Raw genomic sequence first — 25,077 nt, 5'->3', positions numbered from 1 at the left:
GCAACACTGAGATTTCTAGAGAAAGGAGTAGATAAGGATTTCTGAAAAGCTAGCTGTAAAAGTTCTGATGGATGACTGAATCGTTTGCTTAAGCCATAATTGAAAATTGCCTTTTCCAATAGCCACAGCCTATGTAAGGAGCAGTTTTTCCTGTCCACTGAAATACACCAGACACTGCATCTTCATTTCTTCCACAATATTTGTTAGCCTTACAAGTCATCTTGTTAGTGATCGGCTGTATAGATGGAACAGGCATGATTTATGCTGCCGTGCATACTGAAGAGAATGATGTTAAACTGACTGTATGAATTGCCTTTTGGCAATTGAAGGAATTGTTAAATATTCACACTACATTTAATTAACAATACTCTGGGGAAAATAGCTTTGTGGCCTTTTGTTGAATGTTTTAGTTTGCATGGGGGAAACTAAATTTTTATAATCACAAGTGCTTAATATTTTATCAGCAACATATTGTCTGGGTTTCAACATTTAACTTACTAATTCATGTTAAATTTCTTTCTCTCTACCTCGTTTTTCTAGCCATTGATAAAAGGTGTCCCATTTCTAAAACAGAGGTCCCCAACCTTTTGAGCACCAGGGACCAGTTCTGTGGAGAGAGGTTTTTCCATGGACTGGAGGGGGTATGGTTTTGTGTACTGCCTGCATCTCGCAGATGGGGCTTTGCTTGTTGTGCGGCCCAGTTGCTGGCATGCCAGAGCCCGGTACTAGTCCATGGACTGGGGGTTGGGACCCCTGTTCTAAAATATACTGATTTTTCTTTCTCTTTCATTTTCAATGTCAATCGATCCATTTTTGCACAATCTAATTTTTTTTAATTAACTCTTCCTCCATTGGTAAATCTTCATTTTAATAATGTTGAGCCAATACAATTCTTGCTGCAGTTAATACATGTAAAATTAGATGTATATACTCTTTCTCATAATTTCCTGCAACTATACCTAACAAAAATAGTTCTGGCTTAAAATCGATGTTTTTTAGTGATTTTCTCTAACCATATGTGTATTCTTAACCAGAATTTTTGGCCTTGGGGCATGTCCTCCAAAGATGGTAATAAGTGCCTGGTTTTTGTCTACATTTCCAACAATTGCTTAATATATTTTTAAACATTTTTGCTAACCTCACCAGTGATAATTGCTATCTTAAAACATTTTGTATAGATTTTCATTGTACACCACCGCTTTTGTTATTTTAGAATTTCTTTCCCAAAGGCTTTGCCAGTTTTCTACTTCTATGTTATGTCCAAAATTATTTGCCCATATTATCATTGTTTCTTTAAATTGTTCCTTTTCCATCTTTAAACTTAACATATATTTATAAAGTTTCTTAATCAATTTTTCATCTGATATTAGTAGTATCTTATCAAATTCTGTCTGTTCTTATAAAATCCAAAATCCTATACCATTTCAGACAAATGGTTGTCCAATCTCTTCTTAAAAACTTCCAGCATTGGAGCATTCACAACTTCTGGAGGCAAGTTGTTCCACTAGTTAATTGTTCTGTCAGGAAATTTCTTCTTAGTTCTAGGTTGCTTCTCTCCTTGATTAGTTTTCATCCATTGCTTCTTGTTCTGCCCTCAGGTGCTTTGGAGAATAGCTTGACTCCCTCTTCTTTGTGGCAACCCCTGAGATATTGGAACACTACTATCATGTCACCCCTATCATTATTTTCATTAAACTAGACATGCTCAATTTCAGCAACCATTCTTTATACATTTTAGCCTCCAGTCCCCTAATCATTTTTGTTGCTTTTCTCTACAATTTTTCTAGAGTGTGAACATCTTTTTATATTGTGGCAACCAAAACTGAATGCAATATTCCAAGTGTGGCCTTACCAAGGCATTATAAAGAGGTATTAACACTTCACATGATCTTGAGTCTATCCCTCTGTTAATGTAGCCTAGGACTGTGTTGGCTTTTTTGGCAGCTGCAGCACACTGCTGGCTCATATTTAAGTAATTATCCACTGGGACTCCAAGATTGCTCTCATAGTAATACTATTATGTTATTCTGCAACTATATCACTATTCCATCAATCAAATGGGAACATAAAGGCTCCGAGGAATAACAACCAAGGACTAGGGAAGTTTATTATTGTTATAATGTACAACGGTCAATTGGAATGGATTTTCCTACCATGATATGATGTTCAGACTGCAAATCAGACATTAGCTCAGTGGGGGCAGGATTGCATTGTATATTCTTATCCTCAAGACATGGTGAGAAAGCTTGAGCAAACTGGTTATTTGTGCCAGCCCACCCTCTCCTCCCTCTTATCCCATAGAGAAAATAAGTAACATGCACACAGATGGTATAAACTTTGTTATTAAGAAACATCTTGCTTTACATGAATATACAGTATGTTTAGTGGTCCACTAGTTTAAGCCCACACAAGCATTACCTCCCAATTTTTTAAATCATGCAATCCCTAGTATTCTGCATAAGAGGTGATTACAACAGTAATCATATAAATTAATGTAATAAATAAATGCATGAAAAAGCACAATAGGGCATCTCCAAGGGAGGCTACAGCAGGCCTCACAAGTTGAGGGTCTTTTTGCAATAAATAGAATGATATCATGAATTAAAACTTTTATTTCAAAGAAATAAAGTTAATTGATTAAAAAATTAATATCGGTTTTAGAGTTCTCTACTCAGTATTGCCATTGACTGATATTAATGGACATAAAACAATGGTGGTACAAGTCTCATTTACATAGAATCCAATGAAAGGAATCTATATTCTACTGTCTTTTCCCTACAATATTAAGTTCTTATTGAACTCTGGTCTCTAACATTTTCCCCAAAAATCCTGCCATCCATCCCTAACATAAGTACTATGATGTTAACCATTCTAGATAAAATATCATTGGTTGTAACATCCAATCATTTTGTTCTAATGTGTATGAGATCAGGGCTACACATTACTTCTTTCATCTCTGTCAAGTCATGATCCTAGAGGTGGACATGGCTAGGATGAAAAAGGTAGGCAGAACTCATTAATTTTGTTGTACAATAGTTCAGTCACTTTATGACTGGATGGATGTCATTTCTCCAGGATTGTCCTCCATTATCTGCTGATCTGAATATTTATAAACTCCTTGAGTCATCAATGATCATATGTGGCTACCCTGGCATCTGTCAACCTCTCCAATCAAATTTGTTCGTTCGTTCGTTCATTCATTCATTCATTCTTTGATTCATTCATTCAGTTTATAGGGCTATTTCAGAATTTTGACACTGGGCAGTTAACAACAATGGAAAATACTATAAAATAATTTAAACAACACATATATCACCAGTAGCAGAAGTAAAAACACAACATTACCATTGCATAGGCTCTGTCATGCATCTGGATCCTGAAACTCATGGACAAAACCCTCTTTTTAAAACATTGTAAAAAGCCAGCAAATCAGGACCAATATAATCCCTAGAGGGTTGATGTCCCAAAGGGCGAACCCCATGGCAGAGAAAGCTTTCTTCCTGGGCTCCACCAGATGGCAATCCTCAATACTATATTTTTTAAAAATAATAATTTTATTAAATGCATTCCATAATATTGTAGAAAATCCTAGTGCATGCATCTCCTACCAAACATAATGGCATGGGTAGGCATAATTGGGGAGAAATATCACTCAAATAAGATAATAAATAAAATAATTTTATTGTTAATACAATTTAATATTATTATGTTAACAGTATCCAACTTTTATTGGATTATTCACTTGTATTTTATTAAATATAAATATTGTAAGAAAAAAATAATTTAAATATCTTCCAAATGATCTCTCCTTTCATTTAAATCAGTGGTTCTCAACCTTTCTAATGCCGTGACCCCATAATACAGTTCCCCATGTTGTGGTGACTCCAAACCACTTATACATCACCGGGTGCCAGGGGCGTGGCCAAAGAAAAGGAGGAAAAAAATGGCGGACAGCCTTGTTTGGCGACCCCCGTGAAATGGTCGTTCGACCCCAAATGGGGTCCCGACCCACAGGTTGAGAACCACTGATTTAAATTCACATATTACATACATTCACTTACTCACTGATATTCATACTAACTTTGGTGTTAACTTCCAGTGTTTGTGTTCAGCATCTGCTTGGTTGCTTTGAAAAACATAGGTTTTAATTATGTTATCTATCTATATCAATTAATTAAGTTTTGAAACACTTTAATTTGATATACCTGTATTTCTAACCACCCAATAACTCTTGGGAGCCGGGGATGAACAAAACTTCTAAAAATATACTATTTAAAATAAAATATAAACTTTAAAAGATACCGATACTAGCATTATATAGATTTTAATATAATACTGTAAATATAACTTGTCCTTAATATATTGTTACTGATTTACCTATACTTTATCTTGTTTGGTGTGGCTTTTACATAAGTGTAGATGAACTCCAGCAGTAGCTGCAGTCTTCCTTGAATTGTTTAAAAGAGGTTTAATGGCTTAATGGCTGGATGACTGGCTGAATGTTGATAGAGTTTCTGGCTATTGATGCTGTAGCTTGCATAAGGCAGGAAGTGCCACAGAGGATGTTGTATCAAGAAGTTGCTAAGACTTAGAAGTTCTGATCTGAGTAAGAATACTTGGTTAACTCAACCACATCAGCCTCTGACATTGTGATGGTTCCATTATTCAGACAATACTAAAGCTTTGGTTGATACCTTTCAATTTTACAGTTCCATTTTTTATAAACTTTCCCATGCCAAGTTAAAACAAGAAAATAATGCTCATATCAAAATATTTATATTTTCTGAGTCCATTCATTTAATGTATTCTTCTCCAAACTGGGAAACATGATTTTGATTTTAACTCAGAGGGCTTTAAACTGGGGAAGATGTTGCTGGTTGGGAATGATGGGAATTGCAATGTAATATATTATGAAAGTGCCATGCTTGCTTTTATCTGATTTAGAAACTCAAAATAAAGCTCATACTTTTCCTCTTTGAGACAGACTATTGATTGTTGTTAGGCCGAAAGAGTGAAGATAAGGCTTTGGTAGATTTCTGAGCTAAGAAACCTGGGATATGAGTCTCTTTCCATATGCAGATAAACAATTTTTTGAGCCTCATCGAAACAACACTGAGTCGGTTCCTGAATCTTCAAGGTAATACCTTCTCTTACTGGACTGTCAATATTAATCTGGAAAAAAAAAGAGAGTACTTTTATTTTACTTTTTAAAGAAGGCAAGAAACTGGACCTAGTAGGTAGTTAAAGAATGTACAAAAAAAAAATGAGCATCAAGAAAGATGTCATAACGTCTCATATCTTAAGAACTTCTTTACTTCAGGTTTGGAAGAAATATTATAGAATTGATTCAAGAATTCCATTATGGGCTATTCCATGGCATGCAATAGAAGGAATAAGGAGAGGAGTTAAGATGGATAGTATTTCTTATACACAATTACTTAAGTGGGATGGTAAAAATTGGCAATTAAAATCTATGGATGAACTAGTACAAGAAAATATTATTTATTCATGGTTTCAGTATAGACAATTATTGGAAAGGTGGAAGATAGATTATAATGTGGGCTTGCTTAGAGGGGATGAGAATTTGTTAAAACAAATTAGAGATCAAAGCCGAACCCATATTAAAAGAATTTATGGTGTGTTAGTGGAATTAGATTCAGAAGCAGAATTAGTTAAAGATTGTATGGTTAAATGGGCTCAAAATTTTGATGAACCAATTTCATTAGATATATGGGAGACTATTTGGGTGAGGAATGTTAAATTTACACAAGCCCAAAATTTACGGGAAAATTTCTATAAAATGTTTTATAGATGGCACCTTGATCCACAAAAAATGTCTCGTATGTATTCAAACTTGCAGCCTAAATGTTGGAGATGTGGTTGCTTGGATGCCACTTATTATCATATCTGGTGGTCATGTAAAAGCATAAAAGCTTTTTGGATTAAGATATGGTGGAATATACAAAGAATTTTCAAAAGAAGGATAAAATTTACTCCACAATTGTTTTTGTTGGGTATTGTCTCTGATTGTGATAACAAAGAAATTATTTTAATGTTAAACTTAATTACAGCGGCAAGGTTGTTAATAGGACAGTACTGGAAGAAGGAATTTTTGCCTACTTTGCAGGAATGGTTTTTAAAAGTTTCTTACTTATCTGAAATGGCAAAAATTTCGGCTTTTTTGAAAGATCAATCGCAAGAGAAGTATCTCTTGGTGTGGAAAAGATGGATAAATTTTATACAATATAGGTATGATATTAGAAAATATTATTTAGCTTTTGAATAATTTCTATTTAAAGTTTAAGATATTATTTAGAAGTGTAGAATAGTTTAGTTTTTCTTTTTTTTTCTTTTTCTTTTATTATTTTTTTATTTTCTTTCTTTTCTTCTTTTTCTCTTTCTGTTTTTTTATATATAATGGAGTTAATGTATTTAACAATTTGTTCATCCAATATAATCATATTTGTTTGTGGTTTATTTGAGTTTATGAGCTTTTTCTACTAAGTTTTAGTTAACTCTGATCTAGCTCTGGGAAGAATGGGGGAGGGTTTTGGGGAGGGTTGGGAGGAATTGGGAAAGGGGTTTTTATTGTAAAATTGTAAAAATTATAATAATAATAAAAAAAGAAAGATGTCATAACAATTATTTATTTATCTGGGTATGGCTACTCAACTTGCAAATAACCAGGATAACTTGCACACAGTTAAAAGCATAAAAACAGAGAAATCAATAGAAAAACACACAAAACACCACAATTCAGAATAACCAAAGCCAAATCAAATGTATTCCAATACAAAATCATATCAGGATGGGCTCAGAATTAAAGGTCAGGCCTACTGCTTTACCGAAAACCAACAAATATATGAGCCAGTGTGGTCTAAGGCAAGGCTTTTCAACTAGTGATACGGGTACCACCTGGGGTACATTGGCACCTGGCAGTGGTACACGACCATCCTAGAAAAGTGGTAGCAGGGGAGGAGAATGAGCTGAACCCGTGGTAGCACCGCACAAGCCTGAGCCAGAGATGGCTGGAGCTGCAGGGCTGTCAGGGTTCAGCGGAAGCGCCAGGATCAGCGCCAGGCTCCAGCTGGAGCTTGGTGCTGATCCTGGTGCTTTGAGCCCAGAAGAAGTGCCGATCAGCTGGAATATTGCAGCATTTCCAGGGTCTTGTGATTTACATTCAGATGCTTGGCAACTGATTCATATTTATGACAGTCACAGTGTCCCAGGGTCATGTGAAGTGACCAAAACCTGCTGCAACTACCCAGCAGACGGGGGGAATAAAAACCAGTCCTCAACAGAAATACTCACAACAATGAAAACTTCGGACAGGAGGAAGAGTGTGGCCGGGCAGGCAGGCAGGTGTCTTGTTCGGCTGTGGCTTGGGGGGCACTTTTTTCAGTGCCATTGTAACTTCGAACAGTCACTAAGTGAACTGTTGTAAGTCGAGGACTACCTGTACTTCATCACTTTTTTCCTTTTTTGGGGGGGGGTCATCAAGTTTTTGACACCTTGCTAGGCAACTGGTGGTACTCAGATGTTGCCATATCCTCAAAGTGGTACAATGGGTAAAAAGGTTAAAAAGCCCTGGTCTAGGGATTATGGCTAAGGTGACACAAATAGGTGTCATGGAAGATCACTGGATGACATGAAGCCAGTTATTCACAGCCCAATTTCCCTCACAGGTTTGTTGTATAAAAAAAAAATAAATTCTTAATGTGGGTACTGTGTATGGTGACTATAACTCCTAAAGGAAACTGGGTATATAACTTTGATAAGTAAGTAGTCTGTTCTATTAAAAAATGTGTGGATATATGAAAATGTAATATGACATGGAGATATGATTGCCATTCTTTTATAATTTTACTTCTGTTATTTTTTTTCCTATAACATGGCCTCTCTGGGAAACCTACTGATGGACTAGTGAGATTCTTAGACTAATCTAACTAGCTTGCTTTATCTTGTCTCATAGTTCAAATAATTCCAGTATTCTAATGAAAGTTGCAAAAGGATCAGGAGGAGAATAAATATTAGACTACTTAAATAAATGTGAAACAACTATAGTATTTAATATACCATTAATTCATTTACTTTTATATCATGTATTTATTTATAAAGGTGGCCTTCGAGAGATATACCCCCTCTCTTCTAGCAGCCTGCTTGTGTAGCTTTAGGTTGAGATTTAATGAGATATTCCACCTCAGTAAAGAAAGAAAATTCTTATTCATTATGCTGTGGGAAGTCAGAGCCCCCCAGAGAAAGAAATATTAAAAGAACAGGAAAATATATTTTTTTCCAAAAGGATTTTTAAAAGCATTTTTTGAAAAGCAGAAACCTGCCCTCAAATCTCTCTGTCCTCAAGCAGGAGCCAGCCCTATACAAATGCAGATGTAAAACCATCAGGAAAGCTGGAGCCAGGGAACTCAAGAAGACAAAGGGACTTAAAATCTGCATACCTCACCCAAACTCTAAGGGAAGCAGGATAGGACCAACCCATTACCATCAAGTATACCAGAGAGGCACACCTAGACTCAGGTCAGAATATGTGACACAGGAAATAGCCTCAAAGTTCAGGCCACAGGAACAGGAAACTATTCCAAACAAAAAGAGAGGGTATAAAAACCTACTGCCCATGTGCTCAGCCCTTCTCTCCCCTGCTCTTTCCTGGAAGAACCATCTTTCTGCTTCTTCAATAAACTGTAACCATCTTCCCAAAACAGTTGCCATGTTGCTTATTTATTCCTGGCTTGGATGAACCAGGATGAAGACTTTACTTCCAACAATACCAAAGCTATTGGTGAGTTTTCAAACTGCAATACCAAGCTGTCCACTTGGAGAAATTATTTAAAATTCTCAACATCCGTGAAAGCATTCACACATTTCTTTGCAAAACAAGAGAAAGTATATTATATTTCTCTCCAATTTATTAATTTACCTCTTTTGGAGCCTGGGGTTGGATATATTCCTTAAAAAGTTTCTGTGCCTCCGATATTCTTTTCCTCTGTGATAAAATCTTCTTATACTTTTCACAAGCCAACCAGAATTCCATATTCTCATCACTATATTCGCTCTTCAGGTAGGACTTGTAGACAATTGGCCCATCTGAAAACAATGTAAATCAAACTTTGATTTGCAAACCATATTAGAAGTAATGATAATGATTGTTAGGTTTATTCTCTGTATGAAACATCCTATGAGGGATCATTTTCCAAGGTTCTGAGATTACAACAGGAAGTGAAAATTATTTCTACAGAAAACTATCTATTTTGTTTTCCCTTCCATTTACCGTAATATGCAATATTCATGGAGATATTTTTCATTTTACTCAGTATTCTCATTCTCAAGGACCTGTGACTCTATAGTTTATAACTTCCAACTAGTCTATCTACAATTATGGTAGTATAGGAGATTTTGGGGTGTTCTAATCCAAATACAGCTTCCCAGATGGCTATAGCAGGACTAGAACTCAGTCTCTCAATCTCTTAGATCAGGAGTGTCAAACCCGCAATGTCACCTGATGTGTCGTGACGTATCACAACTTTTTTCCCATTGCCGGCAATGGGTGGGCGCAGTTTCAGTATGACACCCTTGCCTTAGATCCTATTTGCCTGCCCCCCCCTTCTGTTTAGTAGTGACATCCACCATGGGCATTTTGACTTCATCAGAGGAGAAATTTTAAAAAAAGAAACTGATATATAATATATAATGCGAGTCTGGAAAATCCTAAGGACGTAAGCAAATGAGCCAATGTGCTCAAAAGAAGGTCAAACAGTCTCTTACCCAGGGTAAGAGAAAGAAAAATAAGCAAAAGATTGTGAATGTTATTTCTAAATATAGATCGTATTCTTGAAACATAGCAGTTGCTGAAATCCTTTGTTATTGCTTCTTAAGTTCCTTCAATAAATACTGAAGAAGATCTTGGATGCTTCGTGAGCTTGGCTAAGAGGTTTTGTCCTGGAATGAAGCCTGACACTGCCAATACCTGTCAAGAGCCTCCCCAGCCTCTGTTTTTAGATGAGAATGAGTTAGAGAGCACTAAAGAGTGTGAAAATTAAAAAAAGAAAGAGGCAGAGAGAGATAAATTCAGAGTGAACGGGTGGTAGAATAGGTGATGGTGGATACCTACCAGCACAGACTGAGTGAGAGAGTGAGACAGAATATGACAGAAGAACAAGTAAAAGAGAAATAAGTGAGAGAACATGCCAGTGATAGAGCGAAAGAGGGAGAATGTAAAAGAGTTAATCATGGATAATCTGGGGTGGGGGTGGGGGGGTGGAGGATCCAGTGTTGATCCTTGTGATCAGTGGACATGTGAAGTTTTCTCTGTAAAGCAGAAAAGGCAGAAATCCCCCATTCATTCTGAAAATCAAGTTCCAACAGATGGTTCGACTGCTAGTCTAGTCATTTGATAAAATTCACCTCATCCCACACAATACATTATGGAGAGAAATCGGTAGATGTTTTTCAGCAAATTTGAATTTTGTTGTCTTTGAGAATTATACCATATATGGAAAGATCTAAATTCTGTGAAAAATTAATGCAGGTTTTTTTTTGTTAAACTGGCATTCCTTTTTTGAAAGTTTTCAATTGCTTCTTTTGAACTGGAAGCAATGATATTTGCATCAACAAGATCGTTTTCTATGGGGGACACTTGCATTTTAGACAGATTGGGTATGATAACATATAAGAAACTGAGAAGAGGAATAATGTGTAATGTCCTTGACAGAGCTTCAGTGAAAAATAATTATATTAGGTTGCCATTAATCAGCTTGAAACTCTGACATCCCTTTGACCCACCAGCTGGTAAGTTTCTACTGTATCTTCAGCCAAACCATTGGAAAAAAAAGGCACTTTGGGTCTTCCTCTCCTGCTTTACTGGGATCTTCCTAATCAGATTTGGAAAGATGGCTAAGCTCACCAGTCAGAATTTGCCCAGCCCAACCCATCCCAGCCCAGCCTAACCCACTATCACTTTAGGGACATGTGATTGATGGAAATCAACCAATTGGTGCATTTTCATTTGCCCTATAGTAAACTGTGAGGATAGCATTACTGCCCAACCTTGTTAATGAGGCAGAGTTGACATCATTAAATAGAGGGATACGACTTTTGTTGGCATACTTCATGCTGCCTCATGGACTGGAACACAACCTGTTAAGTTGGCTATTTGAATATGTCCTATGCCATAAATATCCTTTACTTATTCCCATCCCATCTTACTCTACTGATTGATAATGATGTCTTTACTCACATTTAGTAGCCATAAGTTTTTCGAAAGACTGAGACCACTGAAGTACTTCTTCCAAACTTATTCTTTGAGAAGCAAGGACAGGGAGAGAAAACACAAAGTTAGAGCAGCCAATAATCACAGTTTCATAATTAGCTTTAATAAAATCTGAGACTAAGGATATTGAAGATTTATCCTTGTGCTTTGCTGAACATCCCCAAATACTGCCTACATTTGTTTTCTGGTATTTTCAAGCTAGAGAAAAAATAATGCTAGCTTTAATGAATATTTCACATGGCAGAGAATACACCTGTATTTTTAGACAAATTAAATAATCAGTTAAAATAATTACAATAAAATAAAATAATTACAATAGCTGCCTATCAAGAAAGGATAGGCCAGCACATCTGAGTTTCAGAAGTGTGGATAAAAATTAGATGGCAACAAGCAGGTAGAGAAAATTTTAATTGTTTTGCTCCTCAGAGACTGAATCTCTAAGGAAGCAGTTTGTATAACTGTGTTCCTACATGATGGAACCTCCAATTCTAATACTGAGGCAGAATATTATTTGTATTTTCTTTTAGAAGTTGCCTGGAAAATCTTTTTATTCTTAGGGTATTTTGCCTATGTGTAAAATGATTGAATGAATGAATGACATCATCAATAAAAGTAGACATACTTAATAGAAAATAAGTGCCACTGAATTTACTGCAACATTAGGACCTACTTTACTTAAGCCTCCTTTGTTCAGAATTTGAAATATTCATGTTTCAAATCCTCCTATGTAATTTACAATATTTCTTTCTAGTGAAAAATCATACCTACTTTTGAACTATGGTTTTAGTCATTCTTGCTCAACGGGAGCACTTGGAAAAATACCAGTTGGTATATACTGTACTGTACCAAATATGCCAATAAGCAACCCAATCAACTTTAAAAATAGACGCAGAGAGTTGATTGGCACCTGTTCCTAGGCAAGTAGGATCGTGGACATTACATTAGAAATTATATTAGAAAGAAACTACTGAAAGGAAGAGTAGTATAAAAATAACAAAATATAGCACTTGAAATTATAATGTTACATTATGCTACAAAATACTATAGAGTAAACTATTTTCGTAATTATTGAAATGGCTAGAGATCATTATGGATTTCCACTGTTCATAATTGGGAAGTGAAGTAACTGATTTTTTCACATTAAAGAAATAGAATAGAATAGAGCTGGAAGGGACCTTGGAGGTCTTCTAGTCCAGCCCCCTGCTCAAGCAGGAGAGCCTATACCATTTCAATGGAAGAGATTAGCTCTCCTAGACTGCCATGTGCTGGGATACAAAATAGAGGCATTTGTTTTCATCTTCTCCTTTGACCTGTTATCACTACCCAAACACTCACAAAATCAACTTCATTATTTTGAACTTTAGTAGTAATCCATTCTTGATTAAAAGTAAAATTGGCTTCCGATGTTAAGGCCAAATAAAAGATTCATAAACCAGCTCTGTTGTTTGTAGGGTTTTATAAGCTTGGTAGTTTATAATCTCTTTCACTATTTTTATTGGACGACATGAATAGATATGTATGTACATATGTCTGTTTCTGTGTTATGCTAGTAGCACTCCTGGGCCTATAAATCATTAACAATCAAATGAGGCAATCTTTGCTGACGATGTAATCTAGGTTATGTTTGTTTAGCACCCAGACACTGTATTTAAGACCATCAAAAAGGTGTGCAGTTTTTTAATTGTCCAGGATTCATCAGGCAAAACATTAACCAAAGAGAAAAAAGAAGGGAGAAGAGAGTGTAAACTTGTTAGGTCAACTGGTTCAAGTCATGTGGTTTATAGTTCAAAGTCCCAGGGATTCCTATATTTATCATATGACAAAAACACTCCTCCCCACACATGCAAACAATAGATGGCCTTTGTGGTTTACAACTGGTAGGGAAATATTTTTTTTCATTATCCTTAAATTTCCAATCTAAATTATTCTAATAAGAATAGCAAATGTCTACATTTTTAAATCCCACCTTAGACTGACTTTGAATGACTGAGCAGTGTCAGCAGATAAAAAAAGCATGACAGTCATAACTGTACAGTCAAAGCCCTGTTTGTGTGTGTATGTCTGTGTGTAGTAGAGATGGTATCCTATTTGTTCAATGGAACTTCCCTTCCCTATATACCCAGTTTCTCCCCAAATCTATTGTATTCCCAAACACTCTAGAACAAATTAAAGTTGTTGAGTCCTTGGCGAAAAGCAGACACGAGAAGCAGTTGTAGTTCTCAGGTTTTCTTTTATTCTGTGTTCAGCTTACAGGTGAAGGCTTCAGCAATGCCCAAAAGCTCCCAGCCTCTTATATAGGCAATTCCCGGGTCAATGTGTTACTTTTCCCGTGCCAGCACCCGCGCATGCGCGCAGGGGCTGGCAACAGCCTGTCTGGTCCCGGGCAGCTTGCACCTGCCTGGGACTGCCTGCAAACGCCCCGAGCCCGTTTGCAAGGCTCGGGACATAACACCCCTTTCCCCCGGGCTAAGACTACTACCAACATACAATTATTTCTTGATGCAATGTTCTACTCCCCAGTGCTTCTACTGTTTACTGGCTTTTGTTTGGCCAGCAATGTTATGTAATCCTCTAAGTATTTAGGAGATTTCCTTGCTCTCTGTGACCTTCTCAGCTCTGGGTTTCTGACAGGTGTTCCCTGACTGAGGGGAGACGTGAGCCTGTTCTCCTTATCATGCCTTGGTGCCTTCCAAGGACTGTGCCCCAATGCCTGGCCTGCTCGCTCGCCCACCAGGCTCGTCAGGCCAGGGCTTCTACGCACTTTGTGACCTGGTTGACCTGCCTAGCTGTAGGCCCTCGGGCCCCTTGAAGTGATAGCCACCGCTGGGCGTCTCTGTAGAACCTCCTAGGTCCGTTCAAGACCTGTCAGGAGGCTGTCCATTCCCTAAACCCCGTTCTGTGTCCAGGCTCGTGTGGGTTTCTGTACCTTCCCAAAACTCAGTTACTCCCTGATTTGGGCTAGAGGTGTTGCGGTCGGGACTTGGTTCCTCGACCACCTCCCTATATGTTTGACCCCCTGTAGGACTTGGGGTAAGGTCAGGCCAACTCTGGGGATTATGTGCCAGCTCTCTTGCGGGGTATGATTTATTGGGATGCTCCTGGGTATCCTCCCTGACTGGAGTACTGTGCTGTGCAGGTGAATAGTGATTGTACCCCCGGGGTGACTCCCTGGCTGGAGTAGGCGTGAATGCCTGGTAGTTGGATAGGCTCTTAGAATTCCTGTTTGGGGCACTCGCGGAATCTTGGAATGGGCCGTTTGTGGCTCCATCATTGGAGGTGGGCAGCAGCTCGTGCCCCTCCCTTTGCTCTAAAGGGTCCCCCTCCCCCCCTGGAAAAGACCCAGGAGTCTCATCTGAAAGATCCCGCCTAGGGCGGAGTTGGTCGATGTGCCGACGCAGGACACGACCGTTGTCCAGGGCTATCTCATAGGATAGAGGACCTGTGACCCTGGAAATAGAAGCGGGGACCCATGTATGACCAGGCCCGTAATTGCGAGTCCAAACCGGGGCACCCACAAGTAGTTGTCTAGGTGCCCTAGGATGTGAGGTAGATGAAGGCAGTCTGTCCGGATGCAACCAGTCAAGCTTCGTAGTAAGTTTGCGCCCCCAGCGAAGTTCAGCTGGGCTTCTCCCTGTAGAAGTGGACGGTGTGGTCGGTAAGAAAGGAGAAAGTCAGCCAACCTGTGATGCCAGTCCCCATAGGTGAGTCTTTTCAAGGCGTCCTTTGTGATGCGGACCATGCGTTCAGCCATACTGTTGGTGGATGGGTGGAAGGGTGCAGACGTGGCATGACGAATCATGTTAGCCTGTAAGAAAGCTTGGAATTCGGAGGAAGTAAATTGAGGGCCGTTGTCAGACACGATGACATCTGGGAGCCCGTGTGCAGCAAAAATCCCCCTCAGTACCTGAATAGTCTTTGCAGTGGTGGTGGATGAGACAGGTACAACCTCAAGCCATTTTGAATGACTGTCAACGAGGACCAAGAAGAACTGGCCCTGAAAGGGCCCAGCGTAGTCAATGTGCACCCTAGACCATGGGGACTGTGTATCCTCCCATCTATGCACAGGAGCTTGGGGCATCTCTGGGCGAGAGCGCTGGCACAGGTGGCATGCATGCACCTTAGCCTCAATGTCCTTATCTAAACCAGGCCACCACAAGTGGCTGCGCGCAAGGGCCTTCATGCGAACAATGCCAGGATGACCCTCGTGGAGGGACTCTAAGATCCTAGTCCTCATTGAGGTGGGAATGACAACTCTGTTTCCCCAAAGCAGACAACCCTGAGAAGTGGACAACTCGTTCCTTTTGGACCAGAAACTCTGAAACTCAGGACTAGGGCAGTGCTCAGGCCATCCAGACAAAACCCAAGAAAGGACACGTGAAAGTGTGTGATCTGTGCCTGTTTCAGCGGCGACATCCCTGGCATTCAGAGGGGACTCGGGCAAGGCTTGGATGGATAGAATGTTGACAGCTGGCGCAGGGTCAGCTTCTACTACTGGCAGGGGCAATCTACTGAGGCCATCAGCATGGCCCATTTCTTTCCCAGGCTTGTGGAGTAAGGAAAAATCATATGCAGACAGAAAAATAGACCACCTAAGCATTCTAGGGGAAATGATTTGGGGAGTTTGTTTACGTGTGGTAAACAGTCCCAGCAGAGGCTTATGGTCAGTGAAGACCGTGAAATGCCTGCCATACAAGAAATCATGGAATTTTTTAATTCCAGCAACAACAGCCAGAGCCTCCCTGTCTATCTGAGCGTAGTTGCGCTCAGCAGAAGACAGTGTTCTGGAGTAATATGCAACAGGAACCTGAGTTCCATCAGACCTGAGGTGGCTCAGGACAGCTCCTACCCCGTAAGGGGAAGCATCACAAGCGATGCACACAGGAAGGGACTCATTGAAGTGTGCAAGTACACTGTTAGAAGTGAGTAAGGCCTTGACCTCATTGAAACTAGCCTCATGTGTTTGTGACCACTGCCACACTGCTTGTTTGTCTAATAGCCTGTGAAGAGGCTCAGCTACACTAGCTGTATGTGGAAGAAAGGAATTGTAGAAATTCAGGAGGCCCAGAAAGGCCTGAAGTTCGGCCTTAGACTTTGGCCTAGGTGCTTCTAAAATGGCAGTTAGTTTGGATTCAGCAGGGTGAATCCCAGCAGCATCAATTTTGAATCCCAGAAATTCAGTAGAAGGCACCCCAATTTTGCATTTGTCTTTTTTGAGCTTGAGGCCTGTTTTCCTGAACCTTAACAGAACAGCCCTTAGCCTTTCAGCTAGAATGTGTGTGGAGTCTCCTGCAATTAAGACATCATCAAAGTAGGGGCAAACCCCCAGTATGCCCCGTAGTGTGTTTTCCATTACGCTTTGGAAAATCCCAGGAGCGACATTCACTCCAAACTGTAGCCTTTTTACCTTAAAGGCTCCCCTGTGGGTCACAATAGTCTGAGCTATAGCAGCATCATCATCAACAGGCAGCTGTTGATACGCTTGAGCTAGGTCAAGCTTTGCAAAAACGCGCCCCCCCTTGAGGGAGGCCAGAATATGACTGACCACAGGAACAGGATAGGCATGTTGCTGCAATGCCTTATTAAGAGTGCATTTGTAGTCAGCACAAATGCGAATGTCCCCATTTGCCTTTAGAGGCGTGACAATGGGGGTCTCCCAAGGGCTGGAATCAACAGGTTCTAGGATTCCCTGTTGGATCAGTTTGTCTAACTCAGTGTCAATTTTACTCTTTAAAGCAAAAGTGACCCTTCTTGCTTTAATTCTAATGGGAGTGACAGTGGGGTCTAGTTTTAAGATACAGGGCGTCCCTTGAATGTGCCCAGCTGGGGGCTGAAGACATCTGCAAATTCTTTGCAGACTTCCTGTAGGTCGAGTGTTTGTAAGCTGTTGAGCCCCGTGACGTGTATCCCCAAGGCTTCAAACCAATCGAGTCCTATGAGACTCGTTCGTTCACCCCCTACTACTAATAGGTCTAGTGGACCTTCAAAATTCTTATACTGTACGTTAAGGGTGGCCTCCCTCTTAACACACACTCTCGAATTTTGAAAGTCTGTTAACACAATGTCAGAAGGCCTTAATATAGCCTGAGTTCCACTGCCGGAACAAATCGTCCTAAATGTATGTAAGGATATGATTGAAAGGGCAGACCCCGTGTATAGTTCCATAGTTAATGGAACCCCTTGTAGCTTCACCTTGAGTGACAGCTTTTTCTTGATGGGCTTGTGTGTGCCTGTCCTGAAGATAATAATAATAATAATAATAATAATAATAATAATAATAATAATAATAATAATAATAGTAAAGTTGGAAGGGACCTTGGAGGTCATCTAGTCCAACCCCCTGCTTGGGCAGGAAACCCTACACCATTTCGGACAAATGGCTTCCAGTCTCTTCTTAAAAACTTCCAGTGTTGGAGCATTTACTGCTTCTGGAGGCAAGCTGTTCCACTGATTAATTGTTCTAACTGTCAGGAAGTTTCTCCTTAGTTCTAGGTTGCTTCTCTCCTTGATTAGTTTCCACCCATTGCTTCTTGTCCTGCCTTCAGGTGCTTTGGAGAATAGCTTAATTCCCTCTTCTTTATGGCAGCCCCTGAGATATTGGAACACTGCTATCTTCGCGAAGTGCAAAAACCTACCCTATTCTGGCTGGGGACCCTGGTACCTTTCAGGCGCAGTTCTTCCTGAGGTTGTACCTTTCGTCGGCCCAGACACACAGCTGCAATATGTCCTTGTTTCCCGCACACCCGGCAGATAGCAGAGCGGAACTTGCAGTCGGTTCTCCTGTGGCGACCTCCACAGCCGATGCACTTGAGGGGAGCTGCAAAGTTTCCTTTCTGATTCCCTTCCTTCGTGGGGTGGAGACGGTCGACTTCCTCGTCCGGATCCTCCTCGGAGTTCCCTTGGACGTCCTCTTGGTGCACGGATGCAACATCTGGACTGTTCCTGATCGGCCGCATGTTTTTGACGGCGCCGCCTGCTGCTTCTTCTGCGGTGACCTCTCTTAAGGCATCTTGGAAGGACAAGTCTTCTTTGGCGAAAAGCCTCTGTTGTAGATCTCGATGCCTTAAGCCGCACACGAATCGGTCCCTCAGTCGTTCTTCGAGGTCCTTGAACTCGCAGTGCTTGGCGGCCTTCCTCAATGCGGAGATGTATTCTTTGGCCGACTCTCCGGATCGTTGATCCCTCTGCTCGAAGGTGTGGCGCCATGCGATGACGGACATTTTGGGCTGGAAGTGCTCCTTCAATAGCTTCTTTAGATCTGCGTAGCTGACAGACTCTAATGGGACAGGTGCTGCAAGGGTCTCTGCGATTTCGAAGGCGTCTTGACCGCAGACACAAAGCAGGGTGGCAGCCTTCAAGCTATCTTCCCTCACTTGGTTTACCTTGAGGTAATTTTCCACCCTGGCTACGTAGGACTCCCACCGCTCTGGATGTGAGACGTCGAATTCCGAAAGCCTTCCAACTTTTGCCATTTTCAGGAGACGGGTCTATCAGCCAGCCTACCCCCGAATGCGCACTGGATTGGCGAGTAGCTGCCGAGTCAACGCCGTTCCGCCGCTCAGGACTCACTTGGTTAAGCTTACACCTCTTCCTTTCCAGGCGATGTAAGGCATCCCACCTTCGTCGCCAGTGTTGAGTCCTTGGCGAAAAGCAGACACAAGAAGCAGTTGTAGTTCTCAGGTTTTCTTTTATTCTGTGTTCAGCTTACAGGTGAAGGCTTCAGCAACGCCCAAAAGCTCCCAGCCTCTTATATAGGCAATTCCCGGGTCAATGTGTTACTTTTCCCACGCCAGCACCCGCGCATGCGCACAGGTGCTGGCGACAGCCTGTCTGGTCCCGGGCAGCTTGCACCTGCCCGGGTCTGCCTGCAAACGCCCCGAGCCCGTTTGCAAGGCTCGGGACATAACAAAAGTGAAAGGATGAAGGGTTATGAATGAGATTGGGAAGTAATTTATGGAGAGATGTCGTTCTATCAGTGGACATACACAACTGGATTCAATCTGAATATCAGCAGCCCTTTCATAACTGCTGAGTGTACGTCACTGAATTCTCTGAAGGAGACAACAGATCCATAATAACAATGAGCTCACACCATTTTCATCCACTGCTTTTTACTTATCTTCTGTAGCAGGGGTGTCAGACTCGCTGCGTCACGTGACGTGTTGTGACGTATCACAACTTTTTTTGCATTGCTGGAGTTGGGGTGGGCACAGCCTCCACAGGATGCAACCGGCCCACGGGCCAGCAGTTTGACACCCCTGATCTATAGGATTACTCCAGAAGCTTGTAAGAAGAATATCCATATAGCTCAATGACTAATTGACTATAGTTTTATCTTGCCCATGGTTTGGAGTCAGAAAAGATATAAGCAATAAGTTAATCAGAACTATGAGCTCAAAATCTGATGGCCAAAGTAAAGTCCCTAAGAGGCTTATTTGACCAGAAGACTAGAGGTTTCTCATATTTCTCCATTTATGTCTTGTCTATTCTCAAAAGGTTTAAACTTCATTCATGCTTATACTTATACATCTTTTTACATTCTTCAGTGAAGATTAAGTTAGGCTGAGAAAATGTTCAAAATCAACAATAAAACCTTCATGGCTAAAAGATTTGGTTTTAACTTTCTTCTGTTCTAAATATTCTCATCACCACATTATACTGACTCTCTGCATGGAAAACCTTCTGTTGCATCAGTGGCATCTATGTTTAAAATTTCTCCATTTAAAACAAAAAAAGAACTACAACATTAGTTCCCACCCTTGCAAAACAGGCCCTCCCAAAATTAATGTTGTAATAATATATTAATCAGTATTCAACTAGAGGGGATAATATGTGTATAAGGTGGGGTTTTTTTTGATACAGCTTTTTTAATGCTTTGACTTGTATTTTGTGGTAGTTTTTTTTTTGTCTTCTTGGATGGCTTTTTTTTTGAGTTTTGTATTTTGTATTTTAACTTTGTTCTGAATAAAATAAAAATACATATGAAAAACAAACCAAAAACCAAAACCAAAAATAACTACTTACCTCTAAACCACACTTTGAATTTTGACTGGGCCCCTACATAGGATTTGACCCAAAGTTTCCTCCTTCTATTGTTATTGCTTCCAAAATTGTATATACTGTACAGTACATGGAGCCAGGCAAATAGCATGTGATGCTCACTCTTGGGAAACTGAAAATTCCTGATTTCCTCCTTTACCCTTTGTTCTGTAAATAAGGATTCTTGTTGATTGGTTTGTACTTACTTGGAAATGGCTCTGTTTGTGCCATCGCTGAATAAACTGCAAAGCCAACAGATGCTGCGATTCATAATCCTGGATGAAGAAAACAAAAATATTTAAGCACTCTATTCAAGGGACATTGGTAAGATGCTGGTAAGATCATAATGCTTATGTATTGATGCAACTTTAGGTCATCCTCCAGACAAAATAAACCAGTTTTCATCCAGGCTTACCTTGAGCTCATTATATATGGGTCGAGTTAATATCCTGATTATTAGCTATCTTTCAATCCCTGCAAGATTATACCCATCCCATATGCCCGGGGCAGTTTCCCAGAATATCTGCATGACGAAAGCGTTCTAAATTCCTTCTGTTCCATGAAGCATCAGCCTCAAGTCTCAAATTTCCACACATAACTGCACCTAAGTTTAAGATCTAGCATGTCCCTATATAACATGCATTAATTTCTCTCTTTTTCTTTTGTTTTGCTCAATTGAATTTTAGATTCCCTGATGCCAGTTCCCTTTTAGTGCATCTGCATCATGGAGCACCATCATCCATGAAGTATCTTTTCTTATTGTGTTGCACTCCTGTGCCCATGTTTCTGTTAATTAAGATGTGCTAAATCTAATAGAACTTTTGGAAATATATTGAGGAGGGTTGTTCTTTTTCTTTGCAGACAAGCAATTCAAGGAGAAACCAGCATCTTTGCTGCCCCTGTGTGGACTCCTCTGACAATGCTTTCCTATGTCCTTTGACAATGTTTACTACAAACAGATACAGTCAGAGGATCTATGCTGACTAAGCTGAGGTGCAAAAAACTAATATACAATAGTCAGTTATGCTGGGAAGAGGTGCCCTTTAGATGTGATTGGATAGACTTCTGCAGGTGTCCATCTGTGATATCCATCTGTGGTTTCTAGATTATTGGAAATGTACTCCCTAAATCATAATGTCTTAATTCCAGAACTAATTTTATGATTATTTATAGTGGAATAGCTGCAACTGGGTGTTCTGAAAAAGAGCAAATTTTCAATTATTTAACTCACTATTGTATATTTATTGCCATGAAGAAGGAGAAGAGAGTGATAGTGGCGAATATCTGTAGCTCAGATATAGGTTGAGGGTGGAAGTTCAGTCTCCATGTTTGTCGATTGGTTTCTGACCGTTTCATTACCAGGCTACCTAACATCTTCAGGAGAAGCGACTGTGAAAATATTTACCTCATACCAAAATAAATTGTTTGGAACTGAGGTCCTTTTTTGTTGTTTTGACATGGCTGGTAATGGAAGTCAATTGTTGCTTGATCTCAGACTTCAAACTAATAGGCACATCAAGTTCAGTGGTTCTTTCAGACTTCAAAGAAGTGGCTGGGTACTATAATCTTTACTTTACTGTCAGCAAATTCATAAGGAATTAAACACATAGACTATTTCTCCTGAAAATTCAGAACCCTGGAATGCTCTGTTCAGGGCTTCTAACCATACTCAATAATCATGTTTGTATATTTGCTTGTTTGTTTTTATTTGACATACATGCTCTAGCTTTCATTGTATCTAAGATGAGTAGTTTTTCAGTCTGAGAGATATCTTTGTGGAGCCTTCTTCTTAGTTCCTCAAAAATGAGCCATAAGCTTTACAAAGTTGTGAAGTAATCAGCCAGAGTCTGTTAAACAAAAGACTGCTTTATGCTTTTTGACAAATATGACTTCTCTTAATAAAATCATCTGCTCTTTTTCAAATCATTTTTTAAAAAATTTACCTTCTTTTGCAAAATTCAACATTCAGTAAGGAGGGAATTCTCTAATTGTAAGTCATGGCTTCTGGGGAGGTTGCAAGCGAGCTAATGGGGAGTCACAACTATGTATGTGATTTAAATTTTGACGAGGCTTGTGCACACAAAGCAGAAGTATGGTACTATCAGATCTTCCTGTTTTTGCTAGACAAATCTTGCATACAAAGTAAACTGTAAAATGTCAGCACTTGAATAGGGAGCATAAACCATCCATCACTCTCAACAGCAGTTGACTTCTCACATGGCATTTGTTCATCAAAGTGTGTGTACAGTTGTTAGTGAAGTTCAGTATTTTTATACACTATTGTTAATTTCTAGACTTCCAAGACAGAAATGTTTCTGTTACCTGGTAAAAAAAAGCTAAAGATAATCTATTTATTAATAATGCCGTTAAAACAAATTTAAGCCAAGAAAGTGTGAATATGGTATATATTTTAGTAAGTAATATATTCATATATTGCCCATTCTAGCAATAATAGAATCAATTTTATTTATGGGGCGAGGGGTGTTACACAATTTTATTTATCATTGGATTGAAGATGAAAAGTTTGAAAATCCATGCCATAAGGATTGGATTAATTCAATTCTATCTGTTCTATCTGCATTGAGGGATTATCCTGAGTGTCAGTAGGGAGTATCAAAGAAACCTATTACACTTGTACATAAGTGTTTCTTAACATGAAAAGACTCTTCCATGCATTTTGAATTCTTATGTTCACTAAAATGTTTACTTTTAGAATGCATAAACTTGGAAACCAAGAACATCCATCCATTGAGAAGCCTATTTTGCTTTGTTTTTTTTTTCCTTTCCTTTCCTTTCCTTTCCTTTCCTTTCCTTTCCTTTCTTTCTTTCTTTCTTTCTTTCTTTCTTTCTTTCTTTCTTTCTTTCTTTGCATTTTCATGAATCGTTGCATTGGACCTGCTCCCTCAATGAAAGAGAAAAACAGAGAAGCTAATTCATGCAGAGATACAGCAAAATGGATTTCATGAAAGAAGGTAATTGGTGCATTTTGTTCCAAGCACACCTAAGGAAGAAATGCTGTACTTGCTATGTCCTATATTATCTTGGAAGAATACCAAGTAATGCAGCATGCATTTATTTGCAAAGTATTGTGGCTTATATGCTGCACTATTACAAAACATCTGAGTGGTTAATAAATAACAGCATGAACACTTAAATGTGAAAACTCATCAACATGATCAAGGCTCTGATGTGCTACCTTTCAGGTGATTTGATCATGTAAATGAATTTTCCTATGAAGGCAAGATTGTTGAGTCTTTCAGCATTGTCAAGGACTCTTCCAATGATTGTGAAATCTTATTTGGGTTGTAATAAGTAGATATACTGTATAGCTAGATATTAACGAACATACCTATTTTCTTTTTTAAAAAATGGTGAAAGCAAATAAAGCTGTTATTAAGTTTATTTTAGATTTGCTCTTCATTCAAAAATGTTTCAGCCACAGGGCACTTCAGTTCTAGGCACAAATGAGATTCACGCCTTTAATATATTCCTCTCTCCCATCCACCGAAAAATATTAAACTTGGACTATCTTACATATTTCAGTCTCAGAAATATAATACCTTATATTATCTTATATCTTAATATTGTAAGCCTTAATTTTTCACCTTTACCAAGTTTGCATTATACAATTGCACAACAATGGACTTATTTTAGTTACAGGTATTCCATTATAACTATATGTATCTTAACCACAGTTTTTTTCTAATCTGGGAAAGCGTATGAAGATATCCTTCAGAGCATGGCTCATATCCACTGATTCAGAGTTAATAGCTAAAAATTAAGAAATCAAATGATAGACACTCATTAATTACCCTTAATGATTGTTGAACAGAAATGATTTTCTAAAAGTTTGAACTAATAGTATTCCCATCCTTTCTGCCTCTCATCAGCCCACTTATTCTTGTATAGAAATTGCTACAAAAATCCACCCCTTTGGCAGAATTAGCTTAATAGGCTACTGGGTGTTTTTATTAGAAGCACAAACATGTGATGCTGCATGTAACAATAAAATATTTCAAACTGAGGAGATCCTATTAAAATGATGCTGTACTTACATTTCTAGACTCGTTTATCATGGAATAGTACAGTAGCTGTTTTTAAAATCCCCTGGCAGTTAGGTATAGGCTAATTGCTTACTTACCACAATATCCTACAAGTTTTTGAGAAGGAGTTTATTGTGATGGTTGAGGAAATTATTTGCTTCTATTTATAATCAGAAAGATACCAAAATCTGACCTTGATTAGTAGTTTTTGACTTGCAGAGGATGCAGCATTGGGGATCTGCTTCTGGAAAAGAGCAAGATCTTGTATTAATGTGTCCTTCTTGGTGTTACTGAAAGTAGTAAGCGCTTCCCTTCTGCTTTTGGGGAGTTGTCATCTTCATGTGTTTACATTTAAACGTTGCTTGTGGTTAGTGGGAAGTTCTTTTTATTTTAAAAAAACGTGGAAGAAAGTTCCACCAGCCTTCAGAGATTCATTGATAAGAGGATGTTTGTTCCGTCACTTGTAGGATATCTTTACTGATTGACTGAAGCTACATTAATATTTTTTTTTGGAAGAAGTTATGAACAATGACTGCAATTAGCAGATAAGGCTGTCATTTTGTGACTAAGTTTCCAGTGACACTTATCAAGTGACACTTCTCTTCTTCAACTACAAACCCTCATTTAAAAAGTGATGAGGGATGAGATATAGGTCAAAGCCACCTTCTTTCTATAATGAAACAGCCATAACATGTGATCAATTATTAAAATATG

General features: G+C 39.2%; 1 protein-coding gene and 1 long non-coding RNA gene across 5 annotated transcripts in view; one reads left to right on the top strand and one right to left on the bottom strand.

Moving 5' to 3' along the window:
- Positions 1–3,662: 3,662 nt before the first annotated feature.
- RGS13 (regulator of G protein signaling 13) lies at positions 3,663–21,062 on the bottom strand. The gene is made up of 5 exons (XM_039362335.1): positions 20,736–21,062; positions 20,527–20,595; positions 11,252–11,313; positions 8,936–9,102; positions 3,663–5,172 (listed from the first exon to the last, which is right to left on the bottom strand). The coding sequence occupies exons 1-5, from the start codon at positions 20,744–20,746 to the stop codon at positions 4,999–5,001; spliced, it is 483 nt and encodes a 160-aa protein (XP_039218269.1). The 5' UTR covers positions 20,747–21,062; the 3' UTR covers positions 3,663–4,998.
- LOC120316588 overlaps positions 20,534–25,077 on the top strand; it is a 62,627-nt gene continuing 58,083 nt past the window's right edge. Inside the window, exons 1-3 of one of the 4 annotated variants that reach the window (XR_005559007.1) lie at positions 20,545–20,644; positions 21,007–21,066; positions 21,182–23,292. This is a non-coding gene — a long non-coding RNA (uncharacterized LOC120316588). Of the gene's footprint in view, positions 20,656–21,006; positions 23,293–25,077 lie in introns of all 4 variants that reach the window. The other 3 variants (XR_005559008.1, XR_005559006.1, XR_005559005.1) reach the window with 3 other exon arrangements.

This window comes from Crotalus tigris, unplaced genomic scaffold (assembly GCF_016545835.1).
Source record: "Crotalus tigris isolate CLP2741 ecotype Arizona unplaced genomic scaffold, ASM1654583v1 scf7180000019423.1032690, whole genome shotgun sequence".
Classification (NCBI taxonomy): domain Eukaryota; kingdom Metazoa; phylum Chordata; class Lepidosauria; order Squamata; family Viperidae; genus Crotalus; species Crotalus tigris.
This window is presented reverse-complemented; position numbering and strand designations above follow the sequence as displayed.

Excerpts from the sequence above, each read along its gene's own strand:
- RGS13 (XM_039362335.1), bottom strand. Across the intron at positions 9,103-11,251 it reads AAAACTTATGGCTACTAAAT|ATGGGCCAATTGTCTACAAG; the intron begins GTGAGTAAAGAC and ends CATTGTTTTCAG. Across the intron at positions 5,173-8,935 it reads AACCCCAGGCTCCAAAAGAG|ATTAATATTGACAGTCCAGT; the intron begins GTAAATTAATAA and ends TTTTTTTTCCAG.